The sequence below is a fragment of the Somniosus microcephalus genome, chromosome 9 (assembly GCF_052327205.1).
Source record: "Somniosus microcephalus isolate GS21.2 chromosome 9, FLI_Smic_1.0, whole genome shotgun sequence".
Taxonomy (NCBI): domain Eukaryota; kingdom Metazoa; phylum Chordata; class Chondrichthyes; order Squaliformes; family Somniosidae; genus Somniosus; species Somniosus microcephalus.
Window position 1 is genome coordinate 12,137,843 of NC_140995.1, and position 26,657 is coordinate 12,164,499.

At 44.1% G+C, this 26,657-nt stretch overlaps 1 protein-coding gene across 2 annotated transcripts in view; it reads left to right on the forward strand.

Moving 5' to 3' along the window:
- The window catches only part of LOC147112259 (membrane-bound glycerophospholipid O-acyltransferase 2-like), an 83,948-nt gene that overhangs the window by 13,686 nt on the left and 43,605 nt on the right, over positions 1-26,657 (forward strand). The window contains exons 2-4 of one of the 2 annotated variants that reach the window (XM_085996362.1): positions 9,287-9,404; positions 21,849-21,944; positions 22,850-22,905. In XM_085996362.1, coding sequence (XP_085852488.1) covers positions 9,397-9,404; positions 21,849-21,944; positions 22,850-22,905 — 160 coding nt within the window. In that variant the 5' untranslated portion in view covers positions 9,287-9,396. The remainder of the gene's footprint in view (positions 1-9,286; positions 9,405-21,848; positions 21,945-22,849; positions 22,906-26,657) is intronic. The other variant, XM_085996364.1, reaches the window with a different exon arrangement.

Consider the following 26,657-nt stretch of genomic DNA (forward strand, 5'->3'; position numbering starts at 1 on the left):
GCCATCCCTTCACCATCAAATCATAGACCCGAGAGAGTGTCGGGTCATTTCGGGTTTCCTTCTCAATACTTGCGTTTGTAACAGGCAAACATTCGACTATGGTCGCATGGAATATCTCCACAGGGTCCACTGCAGGTGCTTCTTCCGCCGTAGGCAACGGTAGGCGCGACAGCCCATCAGCGTTTCCATGTTGTTTCGTACCTTTGTACTCTATGTCATACTGATGTGCCCCTAGAAAAAGTGACCATCTTTGCAGCCGTTGCGCCGTCAGCACCGGAACGCCCTTCTTTGGGTTAAAAATTGAGACCAGGGGTTGATGATCAGTCAGTAGTGAATTTCTGCCCGTGCAGATAGTGATTGAACTTCTTCACCCCCCACACCAGGCTGAGGGCCTCCCTGTCAATCTGGGCGTAGTTACGCTCGGCTGAGGTTAGTGAGCGCGATGCAAAGGCGATTGGCCTCTCTGAACCGTCACGGAATTTGTGTGACAGCACCGCTCCAATGCCGTAAGGTGACGCATCACGTGCCAACCGAATCAGTAGTGTTGGGTTGTAGTGGGCCAATACTTCTTTCGAAGTGATTTGGCATTTACATTCCTGAAAGGCACGCTTACACTCATCACTCCATTTCCATGTTACACCAGTTTGAAGGAGGGCGTTCAGTGGGTGCAGAATTGTAGATAAATTCGGCAAGAACTTATGGTAGTAGTTCACCAACCCGAGGAATGACCTCAGTTGCGACACATTTTCTGGTGCTGGAGCCTTGACTACAGCCTCAATCTTGTCCGGCGACTTATGCAACCCTTCCTCATCAATCATGTGGCCACAATACGAGATTTGTCTCCTGAAGAACTCGCATTTGGAACGGTTGGCTCGTAGCCCATATTCCTGCAATCTCGTGAGCACCTGTTCCAGGTTGGCAAGGTGTTCATTGTCATTTTCGCCCGTAACCAGGATGTCGTCCAAATAACACTGGGTCCCCGGGATCCCTTGCAGGACTTGTTCCATTGCCCTCTGCCACATAGCCGGGGCCGATGCTACCCCAAATACCAGTCGATTGTACTGGTAAAGGCCTTTGAGTGTTTATCGTGAGGTATTTCCTAGATGCTTCTTCCACCTCCATTTGTAGATACGCTTGAGCCAGGTCAATCTTTGTAAAACGTTTCCCTCCAGATAGTGAGGCGAAAATATCTTCTATCTGCGGAAGCGGATACTGTACTGTGTGCAGGACTGGGTTCACGGTCACCTTGAAGTCCCCACAGATGTGAACCTTCCTTGGCTCCCCAGGCGTGCTGCTCAATGCTTTCTTCATTACAGGAACGATGGGTGTGGCCCACTCGCTCCAGTCCGCCTTAGACAGCACCCCCGAACGCTCCAGACTCTCCAGTTCAGCTTCCACAGCTGGGCGTATCGCGTATGGCACCGGTCTGGCCATGAGAAATTTTGGGGTTGCGTTATCCTCAATCTTTATGGTTGCCTTTACTCCTTTTAGAGTCCCAAGTCCTTGTTGGAACACCTCTTCCGCGTCAGATAGAATTTGTGACCGACGTCCAGGTGCGACGTCATCATCTTTTTTGCCAGTCACAGTTAGTGCCAGAATGGAATGCCAATCCAATTGTAGCCTTCGGATCCATTCACGTCCCAATAATGGTGGTCCTCCATCTCGTAGTATATACATGTATAGTTTCTGTGTTTCCTTTCCGTTATATTCAACTGGCACCCTTATTTTTCCTCTGGGGTAGACCTTTTGCCCCGTGTATGTCTACAATGCAGTGGACGTGTCCTTTTAAGGGTATGTGTGAGAATAGCCGCTCATAGTCTCGTCGATTCATGACAGTTAGGGCTGATCCTGTGTCCAATTCCATCTTCACTGGGGACCCTGCTATCGTGAGGGTGACCCAAATGGTTCGGTGATCTTCTTTTGCGATCACGTCGTGTAGCTTTAAACAACTTAGTCGCCTGCTCCCGGAGTCCTTATCACTCTCCTGATCTTCTGAACTACTATGTCAGTTTCTTTACTTTCCTGTATTGTTCCTTAGTAGTTCTTGTCGTGTTGGTCTTCTTTCCCAACCTGCAGACTCTTGCTATATGTCCCATCTTCCCGCATTGCCTGCATATTTTGTCTTTAAACCAGCAGTCCTTCTGCTCATGGGTTGTTCTGCCGCAGCGATAGCACTTTTCGGCTCCATACGCCATTTCGTTAGCGCTGTATTCTTGTGGTTTCTGTTGTATTTCCGCAGCTCCCCGTGCTGCTGCTTCGTAGGATACTGCCACGCTGAAAGCCTGTTCTAGCGTCAGGTCCTTTTTTGAAAGTAGTCGTTTCTGGGTTCCTTCACTCGAGCCCGCAGACATACTTATCCCGTAAGGTGTCTGCCAGTCCTGCTCCGAACTGGCAGTGCTTCGATAACTTGCGTAGTTCCGTAAGATAGTCAGCATTGCTCTCGTCTTTGTGCTGGTTTCTTTTATGGAACTTGAATCTTTCTGCTATCAGCAGTGGTGTAGGGCTTAGGTGTTCCTGTAAGATATGAACAATCTCCTCAAAACTTTTCTCCATTGGTTTAGCTGGGGTAATTAAATTCCACAATAGGCCATACGTATTCGCACCCATCAGAATGAATAATACCGACGCCCTCTTTCCATCGGCCACCTCATTTGCCTTGCAGTACAGTTCGATTCTTTCTACAAACGTGGTCCAGTCTTCTACCTTGTTGTCGAAAGCAGTGATACTGCCACTTTTCGGCATCTTGGGCGATTTAAAATGGCGCCTCCCGCGCTTTTGCTTCTTCCCCTTACTGCCATGCTGCTCCTAGCGTTCTACGGGGTAATTTCGGCGCGCCTCGCTTTCCTTCCCCCCCCGTTTAGTTTCTCTCCGCTGTCCTGTTCTCGAGCACCGACCGCGCCGTGAGCTCCACCCTCTCTCTTGTTTTCTTTTCCCGGCGACGCTGCGCGGCCCGATTTGTAGAGCCGCTCGATCGAGCTTGAGCCCGCCGCAGTCCGGAAGGGTCAGCGCGCTACCTGCTACCAGCACGATTCGCTGAAACCACAGTCTCTCCCGCAATTCTCCAAACACCGATGGATTCTTTGGGCGGTTGCCCTCGGTCGACGCCTGTTGCTCAGACTACGACCTTCCAGGACCTTCCTTTCAGGAGAGATCCCCGTGAGATGATGCCACACTGCAGGTGAGTTCAAACTTACTCGTCGCCACTGTAAAGTCCGCGCCTCAATAATACACGGACTTCAGGAGAACAGTTTAACAGGTACTTTACTGAACAAGAGGCAGCTTGAAACTGAAACTACAGAAGCCTGCTAGGGCCTTTTATACAGGGGTGGTCACTGCCGGTACTGCAGTCTAAGACCAGTTATTCCCTTAAAGGTACATACACAACAGATATTAGGGCAGATGACCAGAAGCTTGATCAGAGGTAGATGTTCAGGACCATCTTGAAGGAGGAGAGAGAGAGGCGGAGAGGTTTAGGGAGGGAATTCCAGAGCTTGGGACCTTGGCAGCTGAAGGCACGGCCGTCAATGGTGGAGCAATTAAAATCAGGGATGCTCGAGGCCAGAATTGGAGGAGTGCAGAGATCTGAGGTTTGTAGGCAATGTTCCCGTTAAGCTGTGTGGCCACATGGGCAGTGGTCTGGAGGTCCCGCGCAGGCCGCTCACTGGCTTTACAATGGTAATAACCCTGCACGCGCGGAAAATTGAATGGGCTGTGCAGCTACTTAAAGGGCCCGCGCACCAAAAATAAAACTACAGGGGACATTGGTTGTAGGGCTGGAGGAGATTAGAGATAGGGAGGGGCGAGGCCATGGAGGAATTTGAAAACCCGGATGAGAATTTTGAAATCGAGGCGTTGCTTTACCGGGAGCCAATGTAGGTCAGCGAGCACAGTGGTGGTAGGTGAACAGGACATGGTGCGAGTTGGGACACTGGCAGCAGAGTTTTGGATGACCTCAAGTACACAAATGATAGAAACTGTGAGGCCAGTCAGGAATGTGTCTGAATAGTAAAGTCTAGAGGCTTGTTTCTTTCTCCCTGATCTCTTCCCCCCCCCCCCCCCCCTGTTATTTGTTACCTTTTTCTTTTCAGCCTTTTTCCTTCCCATCTTTTTATAATAAAAACAAGTGGGAGGGTGCAGTTCACCCTCTTGGGCTACCCCTACTCTGCTTCATTTCCCCCTTTAGCAACTCCGCTGCCCCTCCCCCTGGCCCACCATTACATTTTTGTCAGAACAGCTTCCTAGATTTCAGTGAGTATAACTTCCCGATTTGGAAAACTGTGAAGGTGCAACTTATTAATTTTTTCAATCTTGGTTCACCTTCTCTAGCTCGGTCCTGTTTTTCAAAACACAGACATCATCTTGCTGCTGATACAAGAACACAGATTACCCTCTGTGATTCGAGGGGAGAACGAGACTTTCTGTAGACTCCTCTTCCCCCATCCACCTCACCTGAAGCTGGCAATCACAGATGAGGTGAATCTATTTCAATTTTCAGCATCTGCATTATTGTGCTTTTTGGTTAGTTACGGATGACCAGCACAGATTTGTAGAAAGCATATTGGCCCTGAATTTCCGATCGGAGGCTTCCTGCGGGCGGATGCCTCCGATCGGAAATAAATCTACGAACTTACCTGCTGGTTCCGTAGATCCCGAGGCTTGCGATCCTGGGCGCCGCCTCTTCGAAATGCGTAGAGGCCCAGGCATCCCAAAGATGCAGGCGGTTCGCAAATGCCCCTGGGATCACGTGGGCCAGGCGAACCAATGAAAGAAGGGAATCCCCCTTCATACTTTTGACAGATTTGAAAACCCAGTAAAACATTAAAAAAATTAAATTACATAATTAAAATGGCATTTAATTAAATATTAAACATTACATTTTTTGAAAAGAATTAAATGTTTTTACAGGGCTAAAAATAAACTTAGCTTTTTGAAGAGCATTTTTAATTTATAAATGAGTTATCAAATTTCATTTTTCTATTTTTTTTAAACTCTTAAGCTGGTAAAAGCCGGCCTCACGCCTGTTTTTACCAGGTGTAAGAATTTGACAAGTCAATCAGCGGGCGGAAGTTGTGCAAAAAGCGCAACTCTCCACCCGCAGAAGCACTTCACTTGGGCATGCGGATGATCTGTCAAGAGAATTCTTGACAGGTCGCAAGTGCCGGGTTTCAGCACATGCGCTTTGCCCGCCTGAAACTGGCACTTGCGCGGCCCCTACAAGTGCATACGCACCCGTGGGGGTCGGAAATAAAAACACAAAATGCTGGAAATACTCAGCAGGTCAGGCAGCAACTTCAAGAGGATGCAGGTTAGTAGATTGTGTAGCATGTAATTTAATGTGTAGAAATAAGAGGTGGTGTATTTTGGAGGGGGTCTAACAAAATATGCACTAAATAACAACTTACAGTTATACCCCCCCCCCCCCCCCCACCTTAATGTAGGAAAACATCCCAAGGCGCTTCACAGAAGTGTAATCGGACTAAATCAACAGAGCCACAGATAAACACATTAGGCGGGGGTGATAAGAAGCTTAGTCAAAGAGGTGGGTTTTCAGGATGGTGAGGTGTTTAGGGAAAGAATTTGCGTGTACACTTCTGATGGCACAGAAGAAGGGACTGAGGAATGCACAAGAGGCCAGAGTTGGAGGAATGCAGAGTTCTGAGGATTGTCGGGCTGGAGAAGGTTTCAGAGATGAGCGGCGAGGCCATGAAGGGATTTGAACACGCCGATTGATCATTTAAAATTTGTGGCTAAATAAGCCTTTTGCAGAGGAGAATTACTAGAATGGTACCAGGGCTGAAAGACTTCAGTTATGTGGAGAGACTAGGAGAAGCTGGGGTTGTTCTCCTTGGAGCAGAGAAGGTTAAAGGGAGATTTAAGAGGTGTTCAAAATCATGAAGGATTTTGATGGAGTAAATGAGAAACTGTTTCCAGTGGCTGAAGGGTCAGTAACCAGAGGACACAGATTTAAGGTAATTGGCAAAAGAGCTAGAGATAACATGAAGGGAAAACATTTTTACGCAGTGACTGGTTATGATCTGGAATGCACTGCCTGAAAGGGCGGTGGAAGCAGGTTCAATAATCACTTTCAAAAGGGAATTGGATAAATACTTAAGGGGAAAAATTTGCACGGCTATGGGGAAAGAGCAGGGGATGGGATTAATTGGATAGCTCTACCAGAGAGTCAGCACAGGCAGGGTGGGCCGAATGGCTGCCTTCTGCGCTGCATCTTTCTATGATTCTGAGAGGCATTGGGGAACCAGGTACAAGTGTAGATCAGTGAGCACAGGAGTGATGGATAACCAGGACTTGGGGCAGCAGAGTTTTGGGTTAGTTGAAGTATATGGAGCGTGGAGGATGGGAAGCTGGCCAGGCGAGCACGGGAATAGTCAAGTCTGGTGATAACTAAAGGCAGAGATGAGGGTTTCAACAGTAGATGGGCTGAGGCAGGGGCAGAAACGGGTGTGTTAGAGGTGGAATTGGGCAGTTTTTGTGATGGCGAGGTTATGGGGTGTAAACCTCAACTCGCTCAAATAGGATGTCAAGGTTGCAAACTGTCTGTTTCAACCTGAGACAGTGGCCGTGGAGGGTAATGGAATCGGCGTGAATGTACAGAGTTTGTGCTAGAGGCTGAAGGCACTGGCTTTAGTCTTCCCAATGTTTAACGGGAGGAAATAGCAAAAAATATGTCTTTGCACTTCCATCAGCATGAAATGTGAACTTGATTTAAATGGTAAATTCTAAGGGGTATTTCAGTTTCAAACAACTTTTTTGAGGTATTTAAAATTCAACTTTTAGTTCTCTTCCAATCTGCAACAAGGGGCGGGGGGGGCGGGTTATTTTCTTGTATTTCGTTGCTCTTTAGGCACAAATTCAGGCCATATATTGAAATCAAACTGACTTCTGCTCTTTTTGGCCTGTTTGTTTCTGACCTACCAAACTGGTTTACCAATGCTGTTATCTGTGTGCATCAAGCTATAAAAATGTTTAATAACAGAAAAAAAACCTCTTTCTCTCTCCACGGATGTTGCCTGACCTGCTGAGTTTTTCCAGCGTTTTCTGTTATTTTGGATTTCCAGCATCTGCAGTATTTTGCTATCGTATAAAAATGTTTAGTAGGTGTGAAAATGTCTGAGAACCCCAGATCAGAAGGCCATTCTGTGGCACAACTGTGACATTTCCATTTCCTCACATCCGTCATCCTTTTTCGAAATGACTGCTTAATTGTGTTCTGCGCTATGAATTTGCATGCGCTAGCAGCCAACCAGATTGAGAGGGGGAGATGGTGGATGGAAGGTCGTTGGGGTGGGGGGAATGTTTGAATCACAGCGAGGGAAGCCGGTTTGATCGAGGGGCTGGGGGGATACACTTCTGCCCTTCTCTCCTCCCTTCAGTTGCTGGGTTTTCCGAGTCTCGGGGAAATCCATGCTGGAGACGTTAGTTAAATTTAAAGTTAGTGAAGTAAAATACAATGCAAAAAAAAACTTATTAAAACCGCATAAGGATGTTAATTGCTGCGATAAGTAGCCGCCCGTCTGAACTAATTAAGGTCCTTACTCTGGCAAGTAGGTTATTCGCAGGCATCTCAATGTGTCACCGTTAAACCCAGAAGTGGGCTCGTTGGAGCAAGGTTGCGAGCATGATCAAACAATTATAACTACCCACCCATACTTGGGGTTTAAAATTCCGTCCATTGACTTTCTACTTGGTACCATTACAGTTTAAAAAATAGTGCGGCATGTTCCCTCTAATTTTTTTTGTGCGCAGTCCCTTTAACCCATTGCAAGGCTCATTCAAGTTTTTGCGCATGGGCAGTTTCTTCCACTTAAAAGCCGGTGAGAGGCCTGCGTGGGACCTCAACCGCTACACGGCCGAGCAACTTAGCGGGAATGTTAATGGCATGGTGCCTTACTGTGTTTGAGCCTGCTAGTTGTAAGCATTGGCAATGTTTAACTTCTCTGACGTGTGTTCCCAATCTGCACCATTGGAGCCCAGGAATGAAGGGGGAGAGAAACTCAGGAAGTATGTGTCTCTTATTTTCTCATTCACACTCCTTTATCTCTGATCATTGTGTGTATTTGGTTTTAGTTGCCCAGAGTAATTATAGAATTGTGGGAACAATAAAGGTTTTTTTTGTGTGTCTTCCGTTCTTTACTCTTGTCTTGGTGACCTCAATTTCCTGCAGTCACTTTTGAGCTCACTTAGTGCACACTATGAAACTCTGCAGTATTTCAAGTATTTGCATCTCGTGCATTCCAGCACAGTGTTGTCACACTGGGTTTTGTTTCTCATATTTGGAAATTCATATGTAGAGTTAACCATCAATTGCTGATCCAAGGTTTTGGAGCAATTTCTAGTACAGGAAACTTTTTTTTTATCCGGGACCGGCGTGGTGCCGGCTGATCAAAAAGTCCGGATTACAGAGAGGTATACTTACCAAGGTACGAGAGCCCCGTACACGGCCACAGATCCAGGCGTCCCTGTTGCACGGCCACAGGCGCAGGAACCCCGGTTACACGGCCACAGATCCAGGAACGCCGGTTACACGGCCACTAATATATAGTAAAACTTACCTGAACCTACTCCTGAATTTTGCCGGTTGAGAGATTTCCGGATATTTAGGTGCCGGAGTTTCCTGTATTGGGAAACCTGTGACTTGCCCACGAGTACAACACTACAATTTCTGCGTAGCTCTGTTTTCAGCAACTTCCAGGGTCAAATGTGTGAGCCATCTGTTCATCTGATATCTTAGCTACATGTGTCATGTCAAATAATGTGAAATATACTTTCAAAAGAATACAAACAAATCATTCCTTGCCTTACCCCTCATGTTTAGCCGGTGGTAGCAATAAATGGACCTAGCAACCTTCTTTCCTCTCCAGTTTTTGCCCCCATGTCTGAATTCTCGTGTAAGCAGAATTGGTTGTTTTTCTGTGGTTATAAATGTGTGAGAAGAAAGGGTTGGCTTCTAGTTTTTTTTTAATGGTCTTCCTTTTGTGTTCCTTGAGATTAGGGATGTTGGTTGAATGCGCTCTCCTATTTTTGAATCAAAAACTTACCTCATGTCCATGTGAACTATGTGGGGTACTGTTGCTGTTTCTTTAATCATTTATCATGAATCCTGCATGTGTATGTGTATATATAGAATATTTTAGTACTTTATTCCTTTTCTGAAGTTGTAGTTTAAATCTTGATAACATGGGTTCAGAAAATCATTCTGAATTTTCAATGAGTTTTAAAGCAAAGACCAATTATTTTAATGGTATTTTAATTAATATTTGACCCTCAGGAAATTGTGGTTTTTGAACAATTAATATTGTGGTGACCCATTGGGTAGATCAATAGTCCTGACTATTGGAGGGAAAAGAAAAAAAACTTGTACATCCAGCCACTGGCTCAATGAACAGGTGAGGCTAGCAGGTAATGCACTCCCAAGTGCCCCCTTTTTATCTTCCCTACACCCCCCACCCCCTGGCTCTCTGTCTTTCAATTTTCTCACCCTGATCTCCTTCCTGGGTTTCTTTGGTTATCTTGGCCAACTGGGCATTTGTGTGTAAACCTAGGCATTGTGTTGACTAGCTTTTTTACCATGAGGGTATCACGGCCACGATGGCCTATCTTGGCTTCATCTATGTCCGCACGAGTGTACGTCAAGCGAATGTTGTTGGAAAGTGACTAGAGCGAGCAACCCTGGTAGTGCAGTGGTTATATTATTGGATTAATAACCCAGAGAATGTGATTTTAAATCTCATCAGGCCGGTTTGAGAATTTGAATTCTGTTTATATAAAAAAAAGAAATAAAAAGCTGGCAAGTTTAAAAACCTAACTGGTTTAACATCCTAAAGGATATTGGTGCCTAAGGAAACCTACCATCTTTACCTGGTCTAACCTATATGTGACTCCTGTCCCACACCCATATGCTTAACTGCCCTCTGAAGTGGCCTGGCCTAGCGAGCCACTCAAATGTACAAGAGCAACTGCCAATGACCATAAATGTCAGCCTTGCCTGTGATGCCCACATCCAGAGAATGAATATTTAAAAAAACTTTTCTCTTGCTGTGGCTCAGTGGGTAGCACACTCTGCTCTTGAGTCAAAAGGTTGTGGGTTCACAGTCCCCACTCCAGGGACTTGAGCACATAAAGCTAGGCTGACACTCCCAGTGCAGTGCTGAGGGAGTGCTGCACTGTTGGAGGTGCCGTCTTTCAGATGAGCCGTTCAATGCGAGAGACATCTGCTCTCTCAGGTGGATGTAAAAGATCCCATGGCACTATTTTGAAGAGGAGCAGGGGAGTTATCCCTGGTGTCCTGGCCAATATTTATCCCTCAATCAACATAACATTAAAAAAAACAGATGATCTGGTCATTATCACATTGCTGTTTGTGGGAGCTTGCTGTGCGCAAATTGGCTGCCGCGTTTCCCACATTACAACAGTGACTGCACTTCATTGGCTGTAAAGAGCTTTGAGACGTCCGGTGGTCGTGAAAGGTGCTATATAAATGCAAGTCGCTCTCTTTCTTTCCCTTCAACCTGGGAGTGCCCAGGCCACTTGGAATGTCCTACCACTGTCCTGGCTGAGGACAGCTAATTTGACACAGACCAGAGATTGAATTTAGGGTTTTTTGACCTACAATGCTTGACTATTTGCCTTGTAATTCCATAGAGCCAGCACAGGAGCTCTTGTTCCTGTGCTTGGGCCAGTGCTATTTTTGCTCTAGTCATAAGGAGGTATGCAAGAACTTGGTATGAATTTTATCTTTTCTGTCTCTAATGTTCAGATCTGTCCAGTTATTGCTCAGTGGCTTGTGACTTCGCTGCTGAAACCCTCATCCATGCCTTTGTTACCTCTAGACTTGACTATTCCAATGCACTCCTGGCTGGCCTCCCACATTCTGCCCTATGTAAACTTGAGGTGATCCAAAACTCAGCTGCCCGTGTCCTAACTCGCACCAAGTCCCGTTCACCCATCACCCCTGTGCTCGCTGACCTACATTGGCTCCCGGTTAAGCAACGCCTCGATTTCAAAATTCTCATCCTTGTTTTCAAATCCCTCCATGGCCTCGCCCCCCTCCCTACCCCTGTAATCTCCTTCAGCCCCCCCCGGAGATATTACACTCCTCTAATTCTGCTCTCTTGAACATCCCTGATTATAAATTACTCAACCATTGGTTGGTGGCCGTGCCTTCTGTTGCCGAGGCCCTAAGTTCTGGAATTCCCTGCCTAAACACCTCCGCCTTGCTACCCCTCCTTCCTCATTTGAGACGCTCCTTAAAACCTACCACTTAAGAACATAAGAAATAGGAGCAGGAGTGGGCCATACGACCCCTCGAGCCTGCTCTGCCATTCATGGCTGATCACCGACCTCATCTCCACTTTCCCGCCCATCTCCATATCCCTTGATTCCCCTAGAGTCCAAAACACACTCGATCTCAGCCTTGGATATACTCCTTCGTCGAAGGAGCAGCGCTCCGAAAGCTTGTGATTTCAAATAAAGCTGTTGGACTATAACCTGGTGTTGTGTGACTTCTTACATTTGTCCACCCCAGTCCAACTCTGGCATCTCCACACCTTGAATATACTCAAAGACTCAGCATTCACAGCCCTCTGGGGCAGGGAATTCCAAAGATTCACAACCCTCTGAGTGAAGAAATTCCTCCTCATCTCAGTCTGAAATGGCCGACCCCTTATCCTGAGACCATGCCCCCTAGTTCTAGACACTCCAGCCAGGGGGAAACAACCTCTCAGCATCTACCCTGTCAATCCCCTTCAGAATCTTGTATCTTTGACCAAGCTTTTGGTCACCTGCCCTAATTTCTCCTTATGTGGCTTGGTGTCATTTTTTTTCTTAATCCTCCTGTGCAGCACCATGGGAGGTTTTACTATGTTAAAGGTGCTATAGAAATACAAGTTGTTCTCCTTTTCCTTCTCCTTCTCCCCCTTCCCTTCGCCCCTCCATAGCCAAGATTGGAACCTTGCCATGTGGAGTGTCTTGAGGAACTAAACTGTGTTGTCACTCCTGTACCTCTATCTCTATCTGTCTGTCTGACAAAACAGTTTAGTATATACTGTAATATGTAATTTTTACATTATGGCCAGATTGATGCAATTTTAAAGTTTGTTTATTTTAAACTTTTGGACTAAAAAAATCCCGATTTCCAAAAGGACATTCCTGTATTATCTAGTTTCAGAGCTCAATGTGATTTATTCAAGTTACTGGACTGTAGTCTTAACTTGAAACCAATATAGAGTCAGTTGCTTTAGTCTAACTTTTTCATGTCCTTGTAACTGTATAGCTAAAAATTTGTATGTTGACTTGGTGCTTGAAGATTAAGCCTCTATTATTTTAATGATTTTGGCCTTATTGTAAGAAGTTCCTGGAATGCCATGTGATTTTTAGATGTTACTGAGTGCTTGGCTGTTAAAATTGTCAGCACTTTAGCATTCATAACCAACTATCGGCTTCCATTATCTGTAATCCGTGTGATCTCTGCATGCGAGTGGGGTGGTTTATATCCTACGGATATACTCCCATGCAAATCCTACAGAGACTAAACCTATTGGTTTCTAAAGGAACAGACTATTAACTTTCTCAAACATTTATTTCACCCCAAGTTCTGCAGGGAAGCCTTCAAAGGGTCTGTTTAACCCTTCACAGACTGGCTTCCAATATTTTTTTTGGACTGATTTTTGAATATATTCTTTAAATAACTCCTTTCTGAATAAATCTGTTCAATAGTTTAGCTTGGTATAAAAGTGTCTGGTGTGACTACTGGAACAGCCTTTTGAAGTGATCGGAACATAGGAACAGGAGTAGGCCATTGAGCCCCTCGAGCCTGTTCCGCCATTCAATGAGATCATGGCTGATCTGTGACCTAACTTCCATATACCTGCCTTTGCGACACGGCAGAAGTTCTACATTGGAGCTCTTAATACATGCCAGAGGAAGTAAAATGATTATCCAGGGCTGGCTTTCCCCCTTCACTTCTGTATTGTAAATTCCTTTGATTACTAATTGTCATTTTATTGGTAGCTAATCTGAAATATGCCAGAAGTTGCATACTTTTCTAGTTAATATTCAACCTCTTGCAAGATTTGTGGCTCCATATCTTGGCACCGCAGTATATCCTTTAATCTTCTATTAGTTCTGACTTTGGATAATAAAACATGGTTTTATTTTGGAAGCTAAAGGGAGAAAATTGCAGCCTAAGCAACAGTGTCTTGTTATGCTGCCCTTTTTTTCCTGATTTATTTTTCCTCCTCTCTTTCTTATTATTCCTAAACCCTCCAGATTTGGGACAAGCGGATCCTTAGTAAAGGCATAACTTTAATCAGGCAGCTTGTACTATTTTGTCTATAAATGGGCAAGAAAAGTCATGAATATGTAACTGCTCTTTCCGTTAGTGCAGCACAAAGACTGCCTCTCCTAATAATGGTGTAATTGCTGTTGGGTGTGGCACAAACCCTCACTGTGGAAAGGTGCACAGTAATGAAATAAAAACACAAATGCTGGAAACACTCAGCAGGTCAGACAGCACCTGGAGAGAGTTACCGTTTCAGGTCCATGTCCTTTCATCAGAACTGTAGTAATGGTTGCATTATGACTTGCAACATTAATGGATTTTTTTCTTGAATTTCACTTGAAAGAAAGTCACTAACTTGCTTGAAATTGACGAGGTGCAGGAGAACTGGCCTCTCCATTCTGGATAATGGCTATCTTAAATAACGGTGTGCTGGCCTCGCTGGAATGACGTGTCTTTGCTACTTCAGTGACATGTAGCATCAATAAATTCGTGATTTAACATCTGAGATCTGGCTACATCTTTATAGTCATTTCTGTGAAGAATGCTGAAAGAACACATGATTTTAAAACACTCCTCCTGTGAATATTGCAAGTATCTATTCCCTGTTGTGCCCATGAAAGGCCTTCAGCGTACTGGTGGACACTGCATGCTCCCTTTCCAGGGCCACCCGGGCATGGACGAGAGGCAGGCAGCCAGAGCGACACTCCCTGCATGCTGCAATCTGTTTGGACTGTGGTTCTGTGTGACGGAGAGCAGATCTGTACTTGGACTTCACACGTTAAAATCAGCTGGCACAAACCGGCCTGAACCAAACAGATCACGCAAAGGGCAGCCAGCTCCGTGTTTGGGGCACTTCTCACAGGGCACATCGTCCTAAGCTCGACCAACAACATTTCTAAACCACTCCCTGGGCTCTGAATCAATAAAGGAGGTTTCATAGAATGATAGAATTTACAGCACACAAGGAGGCTTTGACTGGTGCTCTCTGCAACACAATTTCCATTCCCCACCAGATCTTTTTATATTACTCCTTTTCAATATTACTCCTTTTCAAATACTTATTGCAGCAACGCCCAGGAGATCCATGCCCCATTCCAGGAGTTCCTGGGCAATCGGAGTTGGAAACCCTAGTTCACCTCTCTTGGAAGCACTGACTGATGCTGGAATATAATTCCAGGGGTGCTGTTGCTGCTCCACTACGGTGTCCAAATAACCATTGTTCATACATAAATGCAACCATTTAATATTGGCGCTGTGTGTGTTTGGTGGGGTGGGTAGGTGGCATTGCTGCTGAGCATTATTCTGTCCGCAGGTGTCCTTTCCAATTGGGGTCACTGGGATCACATCCAGGAACAGACACCCGAGTTAATAGTCTGAGTACCACAGTTGGTCAAAGTGCCCTGGGGTGGATGGGGCCACTGGAGCCAATTGCAGCACTTCTAAGAATGATCCTGCAGAATGGGAACCAAATGTGGGACTTTCTAGTCTGCGTAGTTCAGTTACAAGCCATCTTTAGCAACCGAGACATTGGAGAGCCTCCGAATCTGAACTGACTCTTTTCAGCTGCCCTAGGATATTTTTGTGCAGATGACCTTTTGTAGCAAGTTGTTTGTTTAGTCTCTGTCAAATTTTGACATTTTTCTTTCCCCCAGAAAGAATTTTGGAATTGTTTATGTTGTAAGTATTGTTTTAAAACGAGGTGAATTTTCAGTGCCTTTTTATAAAAAAAAAGAGGCGCTGCAGACATTGAAGATGTTTAAAGCCAGTAAGTTTCTGCAATATCGTCACAGTCTACGTCAAACTGTCGCAAAGCGGCTCTGTTGTCTCGTCACATTCCAGGTCAGTTAGCCAGAATGGCCGGGGGCATTTAAGCAATTAATTATTTTGTGCAAGATATTCACATGTTAGAACAGGAGTAAGCCATTCAGCCCCTCAAACCAGTTCTGCTATTCAACTACATCAAGGCTGATCTGTACCTCCACTCCATTTACCCACCTTTGCTCCATTTACCTCGATACCCTGACCTAACAACAATCTACCAAACTTGGTCTTGAACATTTCAGTTGACCCAGTATCCACGGCCTTTTGTGGGGGGGGGGCAGGGTAAGTGTGTTCCAGATTTCTACTACCCCTTGTGTGAAGAAGTACTTCCTGATTTAACTACTGAATGGCCTGCCTCTAATTTTAAGATTCTGCCCCCTTTCTCTGGATTCCCCACAGAGGAAATGGATTCTCCATATCTACACTCAATTCTCCATATCTACTCTCTCAAATCTTTTTATCATTTTAAACACCTTGATCAGATCACCCCTCAATTTTCTATACTCAAGGGGGATGCAAGCCAAGTTTTATGTAACATGTCATCATAACTTGACCCTTTAAGTTCTGGTATGATTGTGATAAATCTGTGCTGCACCCCCTCCAGGCCAATATATATCCTCCCCACCCCCCCTTCAGGTGAAGGGTCATCGACCTGAAACGTTAACTCTGTTTCTCTCTCCACAGATGCTGCCTGACCTGCTGAGTGTCTCCAGCATTTTCTGTTTTTATTTCAGATTTCCAGCATCCGCAGTATTTTCTTTTTATATCTCCTTCCTGATGGGCAGTGCCCAGAACTGAACACAGTACTCTAGATGGCCTTTGACCAAGGCTCTATACAACCGAAGCATAACTTCTCTTTTGTATTCCAGTCGTCTTGATCAAGGCCAACATTCCATGAGACTTTTAATTGTTTTTTTGTAGCTGTCCTTTTTTTTAGTGATTAAGTGTACTTGGGCACCCAAATTCCTTTGCTCCTCCACAGTTCCTGTTGTGGTGAGAATGATTATAGTTTCCTAGATGCCACCCCCTGGGGCTTGAATTAACAGAAAGAAGGGGGGTGGGGAAACCTACATTTGATGGCCATCCAGTTTTAAACAAGAGACTGTAAGAGGTGTAAGCCTGGAGCTGAAAGCTAAAATAGTTTTTTTTTTTTAAAGTTAGCAATTTTCTCAAAAGAAAGTTAAACAAGTTGGCCCATGAGAGGGATCAGGCACATTGTTTATTATTTTTCGAGGAGTGAAGCGAGATTGAGTGAAGCGAGATTGAGCAAAGCGAGTGGAATTCGCTTGAACTGTTGTTCCATTCTATGTTCACTTGCTGCCCGTAAAATAAAACGGCTTAACGATTCATATCTAACTCTGTCTCAATAAGTATCTTGGTGTTGCCTTCAAAAAGGTTGGAGAAGCACGTGTGTGGAAGGCACGATATCAGGTTTAGATCACCAGGGGATCCTATTTTTATACACCTGGGTTACGCTATTGTGTATTTGAATATTCCCAAACTGCTGACCGTAAGACATTTGAACCGCTCATGGGAGTGACTAGCTCTGTTGTACCTGAAAGAATACCCAGGGGAGACTCTAAACTTGCAACAGTCTATTTAACATTAGCTGTCCTCCTTTTGTATGCATCTCTCTTCTGGATCCACAAATATGAACACTACATATTTATATTTTTAAATAAATCAAAAGGCTTTGGTGTGGCTTTCCTGAGTTCCTTGATGTGTGACTGAGTCATGTGGATTCATATGGACAAAATGTTGTCTGTTTTTGTCATGGCACAAAAATTTTAGTTATTTGCACATAGGTGTTAATTAATCAGTGTTTCCCCTAATGTCTTTGCAATGGAAGAGGAGAAAATATTAACACTCTACAAACCTGCTTCATTGAGTTTCTTTCATATTCAATCAGATTAAATTTGTTTAAATTACAAGAGTAACTACACTCAAAGTACTTGATTGGCTGTAAAGCGCTTTGAGATGTCTGGTGGTCGTGAAAGGCGCTATAGAAATGCAAGTCTTTTTTAATTTAACTTAGGTAAACTATAGGATAATTTCTCCAACTCGTAAGTTTCTAGACATGTAGAGGTGTATCTGATGATTAAAGATGGCCTTTCTCCCCTCGTCGCCTTCTCGTGGATACCCATTTAATCTGACTGAAACTAATGAACTACTGAATCATGGCGATAACTGCCACTGAGATTTGATCTCCAGTCTTTAGAGCCGGTGTTAAAACATTGTTACTACCTAGTCTCTGATGTGCCAAATAACTGCCTGAATCCATGAGGTTACAACTTAAAACTAAAGGCTTTTATTAAGTAAGAATCTTGGCATCAAGTTAACACAGGGCAACCATCATTCATCACCGACCCAGCCCTTATGAGTAAAACCCAGCTCTTATAAATAAGACTCTCACCAATCAGGAGGATTCATAAAGGCGGAGCTAGGGAGGGACATTAGTGGTTACACCTGTAAAACATTTACAGACATTGACAAATACAACAACAGACAATCCAGAACACAGTTATTTCATCACATTCACCCCCTGCTATAGATTCAATCTGTCAGGAGGCCTGATAGTCCTCTGGGAACGACGTAACTCTTGCCGAGGCTCCTCCCGGAGTACCAACTCCGGTTCATCCGAATTCCCAGAATCATCCGTGTTTTCCACACTGAGGGTTTGTCTCTCTGAAGGTCCAATACCACGATTAAAAACTCTACTCCGAGTCGAACTCTTTTCGAACTCCAGCAGGTGCAAGATCGTTAATAGAGACCGTACCCTCTCGCCCATCTGGGTATTGAATGTACGCATACTGGGGATTAGTATGAAGGAGTTGTACTTCCTCCACCAGTGGATCAGTCTTGTGGCCTCTCACATGTCTGCGCAACAGCACAGGGCCTGTGGTCGTCAATCATGTGGGTAACGATACTCCAGTAGTAGCTTTTCTTGGAAAGCTAAACATCCTTTCATGAGGGGTGGCATTCGTCGCTGTACACAAAAGAGACCTTATGGAATGCAGCACGTCTGGCAGGACATCCTGCCAGCGAGAGGTCGGCAGGCCTCGTGACTTCAGAGACAATACGATAGCCTTCCACACTGTCGCATTTTCTTTCTCGACCTGCCCATTACCACGAGGGTTATAGCTGGTAGTTCTACTCGTTGCAATTCCTTTCGATAGCAAAAACTGTCGCAATTCTTCGCTCATAAAGGAAGAACCCCTATCACTATGTATATAGTTAGGCATGCCAAACAAAGAAAACAGTTGGCAGAGGCATTTAATTACAACAGCACTAGCCTCATCCGGACAGGGGATAACAAAAGGGAACCGAGAGTACTCCGTCTATAATAAGAAAATAGACATTACGGTCGCTCGATGGAAGGGGACCTTTAAAATCGAGACTCAAAAATGGTCGAGTTGCTTTAATAAGATGAGCTGGCTCGGACGGCTTATAGAAGCGGGGTTTGCATTCAGCACAAACACGACAGGTTCTGGTCATTGTCCGGACCTCCTCAATAGAGTAGGGTAGATTGTGGGACTTAATGAAGTGGTTCATTCTGGTAACCCCAGGGTGGCAAAGTGCATCGTGGAGATTTTGAAGCTTATCTATACCTAGACTAGCACATACTCCTCGTGACAAAGCATCCGATGGATCATTAAATACTCCAGGCCTGTACTGAATATCATAGTCCTATGTTGACAGTTCTATTCGCCATCTTAAAATCTTATCATTTTTGATCTTGCCTCTCTGCTTAGTATTGAACAAAGGCCACAGATCGCTGGTCAGTAATAAGCGTAAAACATCGGCCAGCTAGATAATGTCTCCAATACCTGACTGCTTCGATAATCGCCTGCGCCTCCTTTTCCACTGAAGAATGTCGAACTTCTGGTCCTTGCAATGTATGAGAGAAGAAAGCTACTGGTCTACCAGCTTGGTTAAGAGTTGCTGCCAATGCAAAATCAGATGCATCACTTTCCACTTGAAAAGGGATCTTCTCATCCACGGCACATACCACTGCCTTCTCAATGTCCCGTTTGATATTACAGAAAGCCTCCTGAGCTTCCGCCGATAGCGGAAAAGACGTCGACTTAATAAGAGGTCGGACTTTATCTGAGTAGCTAGCCACCCACTGGGCATAGTACGAAAAGAATCCCAGACACCTTAAAGCTTTTACAGTGTGAGGTAAAGGTAATTCCTTAAGTGGGCGTAATCTTTCAGGATCCGGCCCGATTACCCCATTCTCCACAATGCAACCAAGAATGCACAAACGTGTAGTATTGAAGGTACACTTGTTTTTGTTGTAGGTCAGGTTTAACCTCTTTGCCGTCTCTAGGAACTTCGAGATTTTGATCATGCTCCCATTGGTCGCGCCCACAGATAGTAACATTGTCCAGGTACGGGAATGTTGCTTCCAACGCGTATTCATCCACCATACGATCCATCTCGCGTTGGAAGACGGATACCCCATTCGTCACTCCAAAGGGCACCCTAAGAAATTGATACAGGCGCCCATTAGCTTCGAAGGCCGTATAAGGTCGGGCTTCTATTTTGATAGGGAGTTGATGGTAGGTAGACTTTAAATCAATGGTGGAGAACACGCGATACTGAGCTATCTGGTTCACCATCTCAGAAATACGAGGCAAAGGATAGGCGTCCAATTGGGTATACAAGTTTATAGTCTGGGTATACAAGTTTATAGTCTGGCTATAATCAACCACAAGTCTTTTCTTTTCATTAGTTTTAACCACCACCACCTGGGCATGCCACGGGCTATTACTATGTTCGATGATTCCCTCCCGTTGAAGCCTTTCCACTTCCTCTTTTATAAATGTTTTATCTTATGAACTATACCGTCGACTCTTAGTCGCTATAGGTCTACAGTTAGGAGCAAGGTTCACGAACAAAGAAGGCGGACTTACTTTTAAAGTAGAAAGGCCGCAGACTGTGAGTGGAGGCTGAGATCCACCATATTTAAGGGTAACGCTCTCATGCTGACACTGGAAGTCCAAGCCTAAAATTAAGTTCACACACAACTGAGGTAATATAAGGAGTATAAAGTCCTTATACTCCGTATCCTTAACGGTCAATGTGACTTTACAATATCCAGTTACCTCTGAGGTAAGGGACTTTGACGCCATCACAATTTCACTTCGAGTAGGATACACCTTCAATGAACAGGAGTTAACAAGGTTGGGGTGTATAAAACTTTCAGTACTGCCACAGTCTATCAAACACCCAGTAGGACGACCATTAATCTTGATGTCCATCATAGATTTCGACAAGGAACACGGTATGGTCTGGTCAACCGTAGCCGAGGCTAGAGTAAAACGATGGACGGCAGCAGAGAAGACATCGGGTACAGGATTACCCTTACACACTTTACTAAAATGTCCCCGTTTCTTACATTTAAAACAAGTAGCCTCTCTGGCTGGGCATCTTTGCCTGGAGTGTTTAGGTTGGCCACAAAAATAACACTTGGACCCACGGGGTACAGCCGCAACAGTAGGATTAAGTGGAGGCTCCATTGACGTTATGGATGCCTCCATACTCGGAACACACGAGGCTGAGAGAGACGCATGGGCTGATGCATACACTTCTAAATTCTTCTGGGCTACATCTAACGATCGAGCCGTAACAACAACTGTTTTTAAAACTAACGAGTCATTCTCGAGGAGTCTCTGTCTAATATAATTAGATCGAAGGCCAGATATGAAAGAATCACGGATGGCTTCTTCCTGATACAATATGGCAGAGACAGCCTTGTAGTTGCAATCCTTAGCCAAAGCCTTAAGATCCTGCAGAAAATCATCCAGGCATTCCTCGGGTAATTGCCTGCGAGTAGACAAAAGATACCTGGCGTATACTTCATTAACCGACTTAAGGTACTGGGCCTTAAGAGCTGCAAGGGCCTCTTCATACGTGGTAATATCTTCAAATATAGAGTAAGTTTGATGACTTACCAAGTTGGTTAAAAGACCCAACTTGTTAACCGTCGGGATCGATCGATGCGATGAAGTATTCAAAACATCGAAGCCAATGTGTAAATTTCTTCGATGCATCTGCCGAATGGGGATCGATATCCAGACGCTCTGGTTTCAAAAATCGATCCATCTTCCAAAGTTGTTACTTAATAAAATTGATGTGCCAAATAACTGCCTGAATCCATGAGGTTACAACTTAAAACTAAAGGCTTTTATTAAGTAAGAATCTTGGCACCAAATTAACACAGGGCAACCATCATTCATCACCGACCCAGCCCTTATGAGTAAAACCCAGCTCTTATAAATAAGACTCTTCACCAATCAGGAGGATCCATAAAGGCGGAGCTAGGGAGGAACATTAGTGGTTACACCTGTAAAACATTTACAGACATTAACAAATACAACAACAGACAATCCAGAACACAGTTATTTCATCACAGTCTCTTCTATGTCGCCCTTCAGGTTTGGGTTCCCTGGAGAGAGCAACAGAGTGAATTGGGCAAGAGTTGGTGTGAAAAGCTAATTAGAAATCACATTAGTGTGATATGAGAATCGCCTTAGCTGATTGTCCTGTAACAATTAAATGGATATATTCGGAGCTTGATGGAGAATAGTTTTTCCTTTCTCCTGGGGAAATGGATACTTTTAAGAAACCGAGCTGAAACCTAGAATGCTAAGCACGTTCCAGGCAAGTAACTTTGAATGCACAGTATCTATTCTTGGTGTTAAGTACTTTTATTTATTTGTTTTAGGTTCTGTTTTGTCATTGCTTTTGGATACCTCGCCCTGTGCCAAGTTAGCAGAGTATACCTCTTTGATTATGGGCAGTATTCAGCTGACTTTACTGGGTAAGTGTATTGCTCTCACTTCATTTAATGTGTGGATTCAGAAAGTTTGAGGAAAAAGTAACCATTACTGGAATTCTGTGACCGTTGGACGTCTGCCTATTACCGTAAACCTTTTAAAATAAGAATCGGCTTTCTAGTATGCGAATTCCAAAGCTGTTGATATTGGTGGTGAGATTTTCAATCACCAGTTTTATATAATTAAAGTGTAATGCCACAAGGTGCTGAATTCAGACTGCCCAAACTCCTTTCAATGTTGTCCAATAGAAATTGTTCACTTGCCATGGTGTGGCTACGGCAATACCGCTTTAGCCACATGCACTAATTTTGGTAGAAAACTCCTTGCATACACTCTCAATACAGGTAAATATACTTCACATGTTAAGTAAATATACATTATCACCATTCAGTAACCAGGGAGGTAATACATTCAGTATGATCAAAAATCAGTTGTGCAGTCTGCTTTACGTCTTGCCATGTTACTAACCAATGCACAAAAATGTTAAGTGTACTTGCATATGAGTATTGAAGTCACATACTCAGTGATGTTGTCTATTGCTAATTTTTTATTTACTAATCAGAAATGCAATTAGCCTATTCTAGATTCCCAATTAGCCACATGTGGTAAGTGCTAATATATTTGACATATATCAGATATATTTAATATATCAGATTTCCAGCATCCGCAGTATTTTGCTATCGCAATATATTTGACAACACTGCTTTAGACAGCAGACAGAGGAGGCTGAGAGCTGGATTTGCACCCAGCTCCGAGCGATGAAAGTTTAACCTGCATCACCCAGTCTCCCAGATGCCATTTTAATCTTCCTGCAGATTATGTTCTGAACAGCTTTTTTCAAAAAAAATGACAACTGAATTTTTTCCCCTCTGCCATTTCTGTTCTGTAGTCCAATGATGATAATTACACAGAAGATAACCAGTCTGGCCTTTGAAATTCATGATGGTAAGCAAATATCAGACTTTTTGGTAAATTGTGTTTATAATCAAGATGAGATACAAGTGTACTGGACTCTTTAAAAGTTTTCCTTCTCTTCTCTCTCCTCCCCTTTATCCTTGCCCAAGAACTCAGTCCGAGTATCAAACCACTCCTTGCTGGTGGAGGGGCAAGAGGAGGAAACTACAGTAAATGGATTCTAATGTTATGCTTTCTCCTGCAATATCGTTGGGAAGTACTCCATGAATGATGTTGAAGTAGCTAAGGGAGAAGACAAGACATGTAAAGGTTTTTCTAGAATTGGTGCTCAACCTGTCCAATTGCTGCAATCAACAAAGCAAATAAATCACTGAACTATATAGCCAAAACCGTAGAGTACCAGTCAGGAAGTTGTACATAAATTGTACAGTGGCCTAATGAATCCACACCTTGAGTATTGTCCAGCTCTGATCATCAAGATATATAAGGCATGCATTTAAGCCACGGAGGCAGTGCAGAGAAGAGCCACGAGACTGATTCCTAGGGTCACAGGACTGAGTATTGTGGATTGTCTGGAGGGACTTGAGCTTTTTTGAAAGGATGCAGTTAAGAGGTGACTTCATTACAAGAGGTAAATAAATAGTATTTGTACAGAAAAGGTAAATCCAGCACACAATCTCAAAATTAAACCATGACAGTGGGACAACGGTTCAAACTAACAAGATAAAAGGTAAACTTACGACTGATGTCGGGGAGAAGTTCTTCAGAGCTTATTAAAGCATGGACTGGACTTCTGGGTAGACTAATGTTGACAAAAACTTGGGAACCATTTAAAATTAGTTTGATGCTGTAATGGGAAGGGATTGGAAAAGATTATCCATTCTTTCTGGATGGATGGGTGAACATGGTGTGAAGAGCTGTTCTCATCCATATCTACCTTGTGATTTACTTTTGGGCTTATGGAAGAACTGCATTGAGTTAATTGTGCTGGGTTTAATTTTAATTGCTTTTGAATTGGTAATGCTTAGGATTTTTTTTTGTCTGACCATAGACTTGGCAAAGGAGAATTTCTCTTCTTTGGATCTAAATTAGGTTTCCTGGAGTGAAAATTCTGTCTTGGGTTGGGTGACGGTCTTGGCTCAGTTGGTAGCCTCTGAGTCAGTAGGTTGTGGGTTGAAGCCCCACTCCAGAGACTCAACACATAATCCAGAGACTCAACACATAATCCAAGCTGACACTTCCAGTGCAGTACTGAGGGAGTGCGGCACTGTCTGAGGTGCCATCTTTCAGATGAGACGTTAAACTGAGGCCCTGTCTGCCCCCTCAAGTTGAAGGTCCCACGGCACTATTCAAAGAATAGCGAGGGGATTTTCTCCCCAGTGTCCTGGCCAATATTAATCCCTCAACAAGCGTCACTAAAGCAGATTATCTGGTCACTATCACATTGCTGTTTGTGGGACCTTGCCACGTTGGCTGCAAAGTGGTTTGGAACCAATGTTCCCGTTTTAGCTGCACAGGCGCTCTGCAGCTGTCTGAAGCTCCCGTGCAGGCCGCTTGCTGGTTTCTCGGTGGAAAAACCTCGCATGCGCAGAAGTTTGAATGGGCCACGCACCCAAAAATAAAATTAGAGGGAACATTGTTTGGAACGTTGGTTGTGAAAGGTGCTATATAAATGCAAGTCTTTCTTTCCTTTCTTTTGATTGGTCCTACTGTTTTTGTGCCTCTGTGGCATATATTTGGTATACAAGGACACCGGCAGCAACCTGAAGTGTGGGGGCAGAGGAAGGAGGATGGAGGGCCTCACTTTTCTTTGTGCATTTCGTAGGGGGTCTTGTTTTTGTGCGCGTGTTATCCCAGTTTTGAGATTCTCTCATTTTTGTGTATGGAGATCTTGCTTTTAGGCATATGGCGTCTTGCTTTCTGTTTTTGAAATTCTTGCTTTTTATGTGTATAAAGGTTCTTGCAATTTTGTGTACACTGTAGTAATCTGCAGCACAATCACTAGTTTTGCCAAGTTTATCTGGCCCGCAGTTTCAAAATATTGGACATCTCTACCTTAAGTGATGATTAGCTCTTGTGTTTTCATACAGGGGGACAGAGTTCTAGTTGTGGATAAAGTTTATTACACTGTTGGCATTAGGTACAGATTATTTTAAATCGTACAAAAGTTTGTGGTGGGGTTACAGAAGCTTTGTTTCTGGTGGAAATGTGGGGAATTTGGTTTTCATGGTCTTCCAGTAAAGGGCATATTATTTCTTTGATATTGGATAGGAGGCCACTGGCCTGCATATTGTTGGACTGTACAGTATTGCATCCAGGAGCAAGAGATGGAGTTTCTCTTGAGCAGAACCACAGTATAAGGCAACAGACAGAGGCTTTCTAGAATGTGCAAGTTCCTGGTGATGAGATGGGCAATATGCCATAGCTGGCTGAGTGGGTGGGACGGGGGTGGCTGGTTTCAGGACTTTGATTTTCCAGTATGAATGTGGCCAATTCTAGTTGTTCTGTGTAGTGCTTCAACAATCATTTTTTTCCCCTCGTTTTCTTTCTCTCTTCATCTACCCCTCTGCACCAGCGGTGATTTCATCGAGCTGATCGTACTGCAAAAATCAAATAAGCCGATTGATCCATTGGGTTGGCGTGTAGGTTTTTAATGGTGAAATCAGGAACGCAAAAAGAAAACTTGATTAAGGGCCAATATCAGTTTATTACACCATACCATTATCTAATTATGCCCAATTTATTTAATTCAATTTATCCCCACCATTGCTAACTTTGTTTTATTTATTTATTTGGTGTTGTGTCTTTGAGGCTCCTTTTTAAATTCATGAATCATTGATTTTTTTTTTTTAATTTTGGACTATCCCACCCTCTTCTCCCTCCATCTCCAATCCTGAACACCCCACTGCCCCATCCTTCTGCCTGACCCCTCTTCCCCAACTTCACACACTCAAACCTCTCTGCCTGCTCTCTTCCCTCATCATCCTCTTTTCCCCCTTGTCCCCTCAACCTCTTTCCCCTCCCTCCCCACATCGTCTGCTCTGTCCCACCCCATTATACCTTCTTGGCAGTCTGACTGAAACAATTATTTTCTGCCCTCCTTGGTTTAAGACTGCACTTGGTCCATGTGCACCACCATGAGAGATCAACTAGCAATATATTAAAAAGCTGAAGTCTGTGCAAGCTCCCAGTCAACTCTTCCTATTTATAACTTCCTCTGTCCACATTTATAATGGAAACTGTCACACGGTAATTATACCCTTGGCCAGTGGAGATGCTGCAGTGCCACCACAGGCAGGAGCTTGTAATTACAGTATCTCAAATTTGCGCAGGCAGTTTCCAGTAAGAACAAATGTGCAAATAGGCATTTTTATTGGAAAATATATTTTTAAAAAGCAAACCGAATGCATGACTTTTTAAAATAGGGCCTGATTTATATGTATTTGCTTTGATCCAGTTATCCTCTATGCTCTATTGAGGCTTCATCTGAAGACTACACGTGTTTCATACCACAGGAGCTTGACTAGTTCTTTCAAAAATTCTATCAAATTAATCAAACCTGCCTTGCCTTTCACATCCTTGTTCACTATCTCTGATCAGTCCAAGCCCTTCTAAGTAGTCGTCGTTTAGTGTCTGCTGTGGCTCAGTGGGTAGCACTTTTGCCTGAGTCGGAAGGGTTGTGGGTTCAAATCCTACTTGAGCACATAAAGCTAGGCTGACACTCCAGTGCAGTGCTTGAGGGGGTGCTGCACTGTCTGAGGTGCCGTCTTTCGGATGAGACG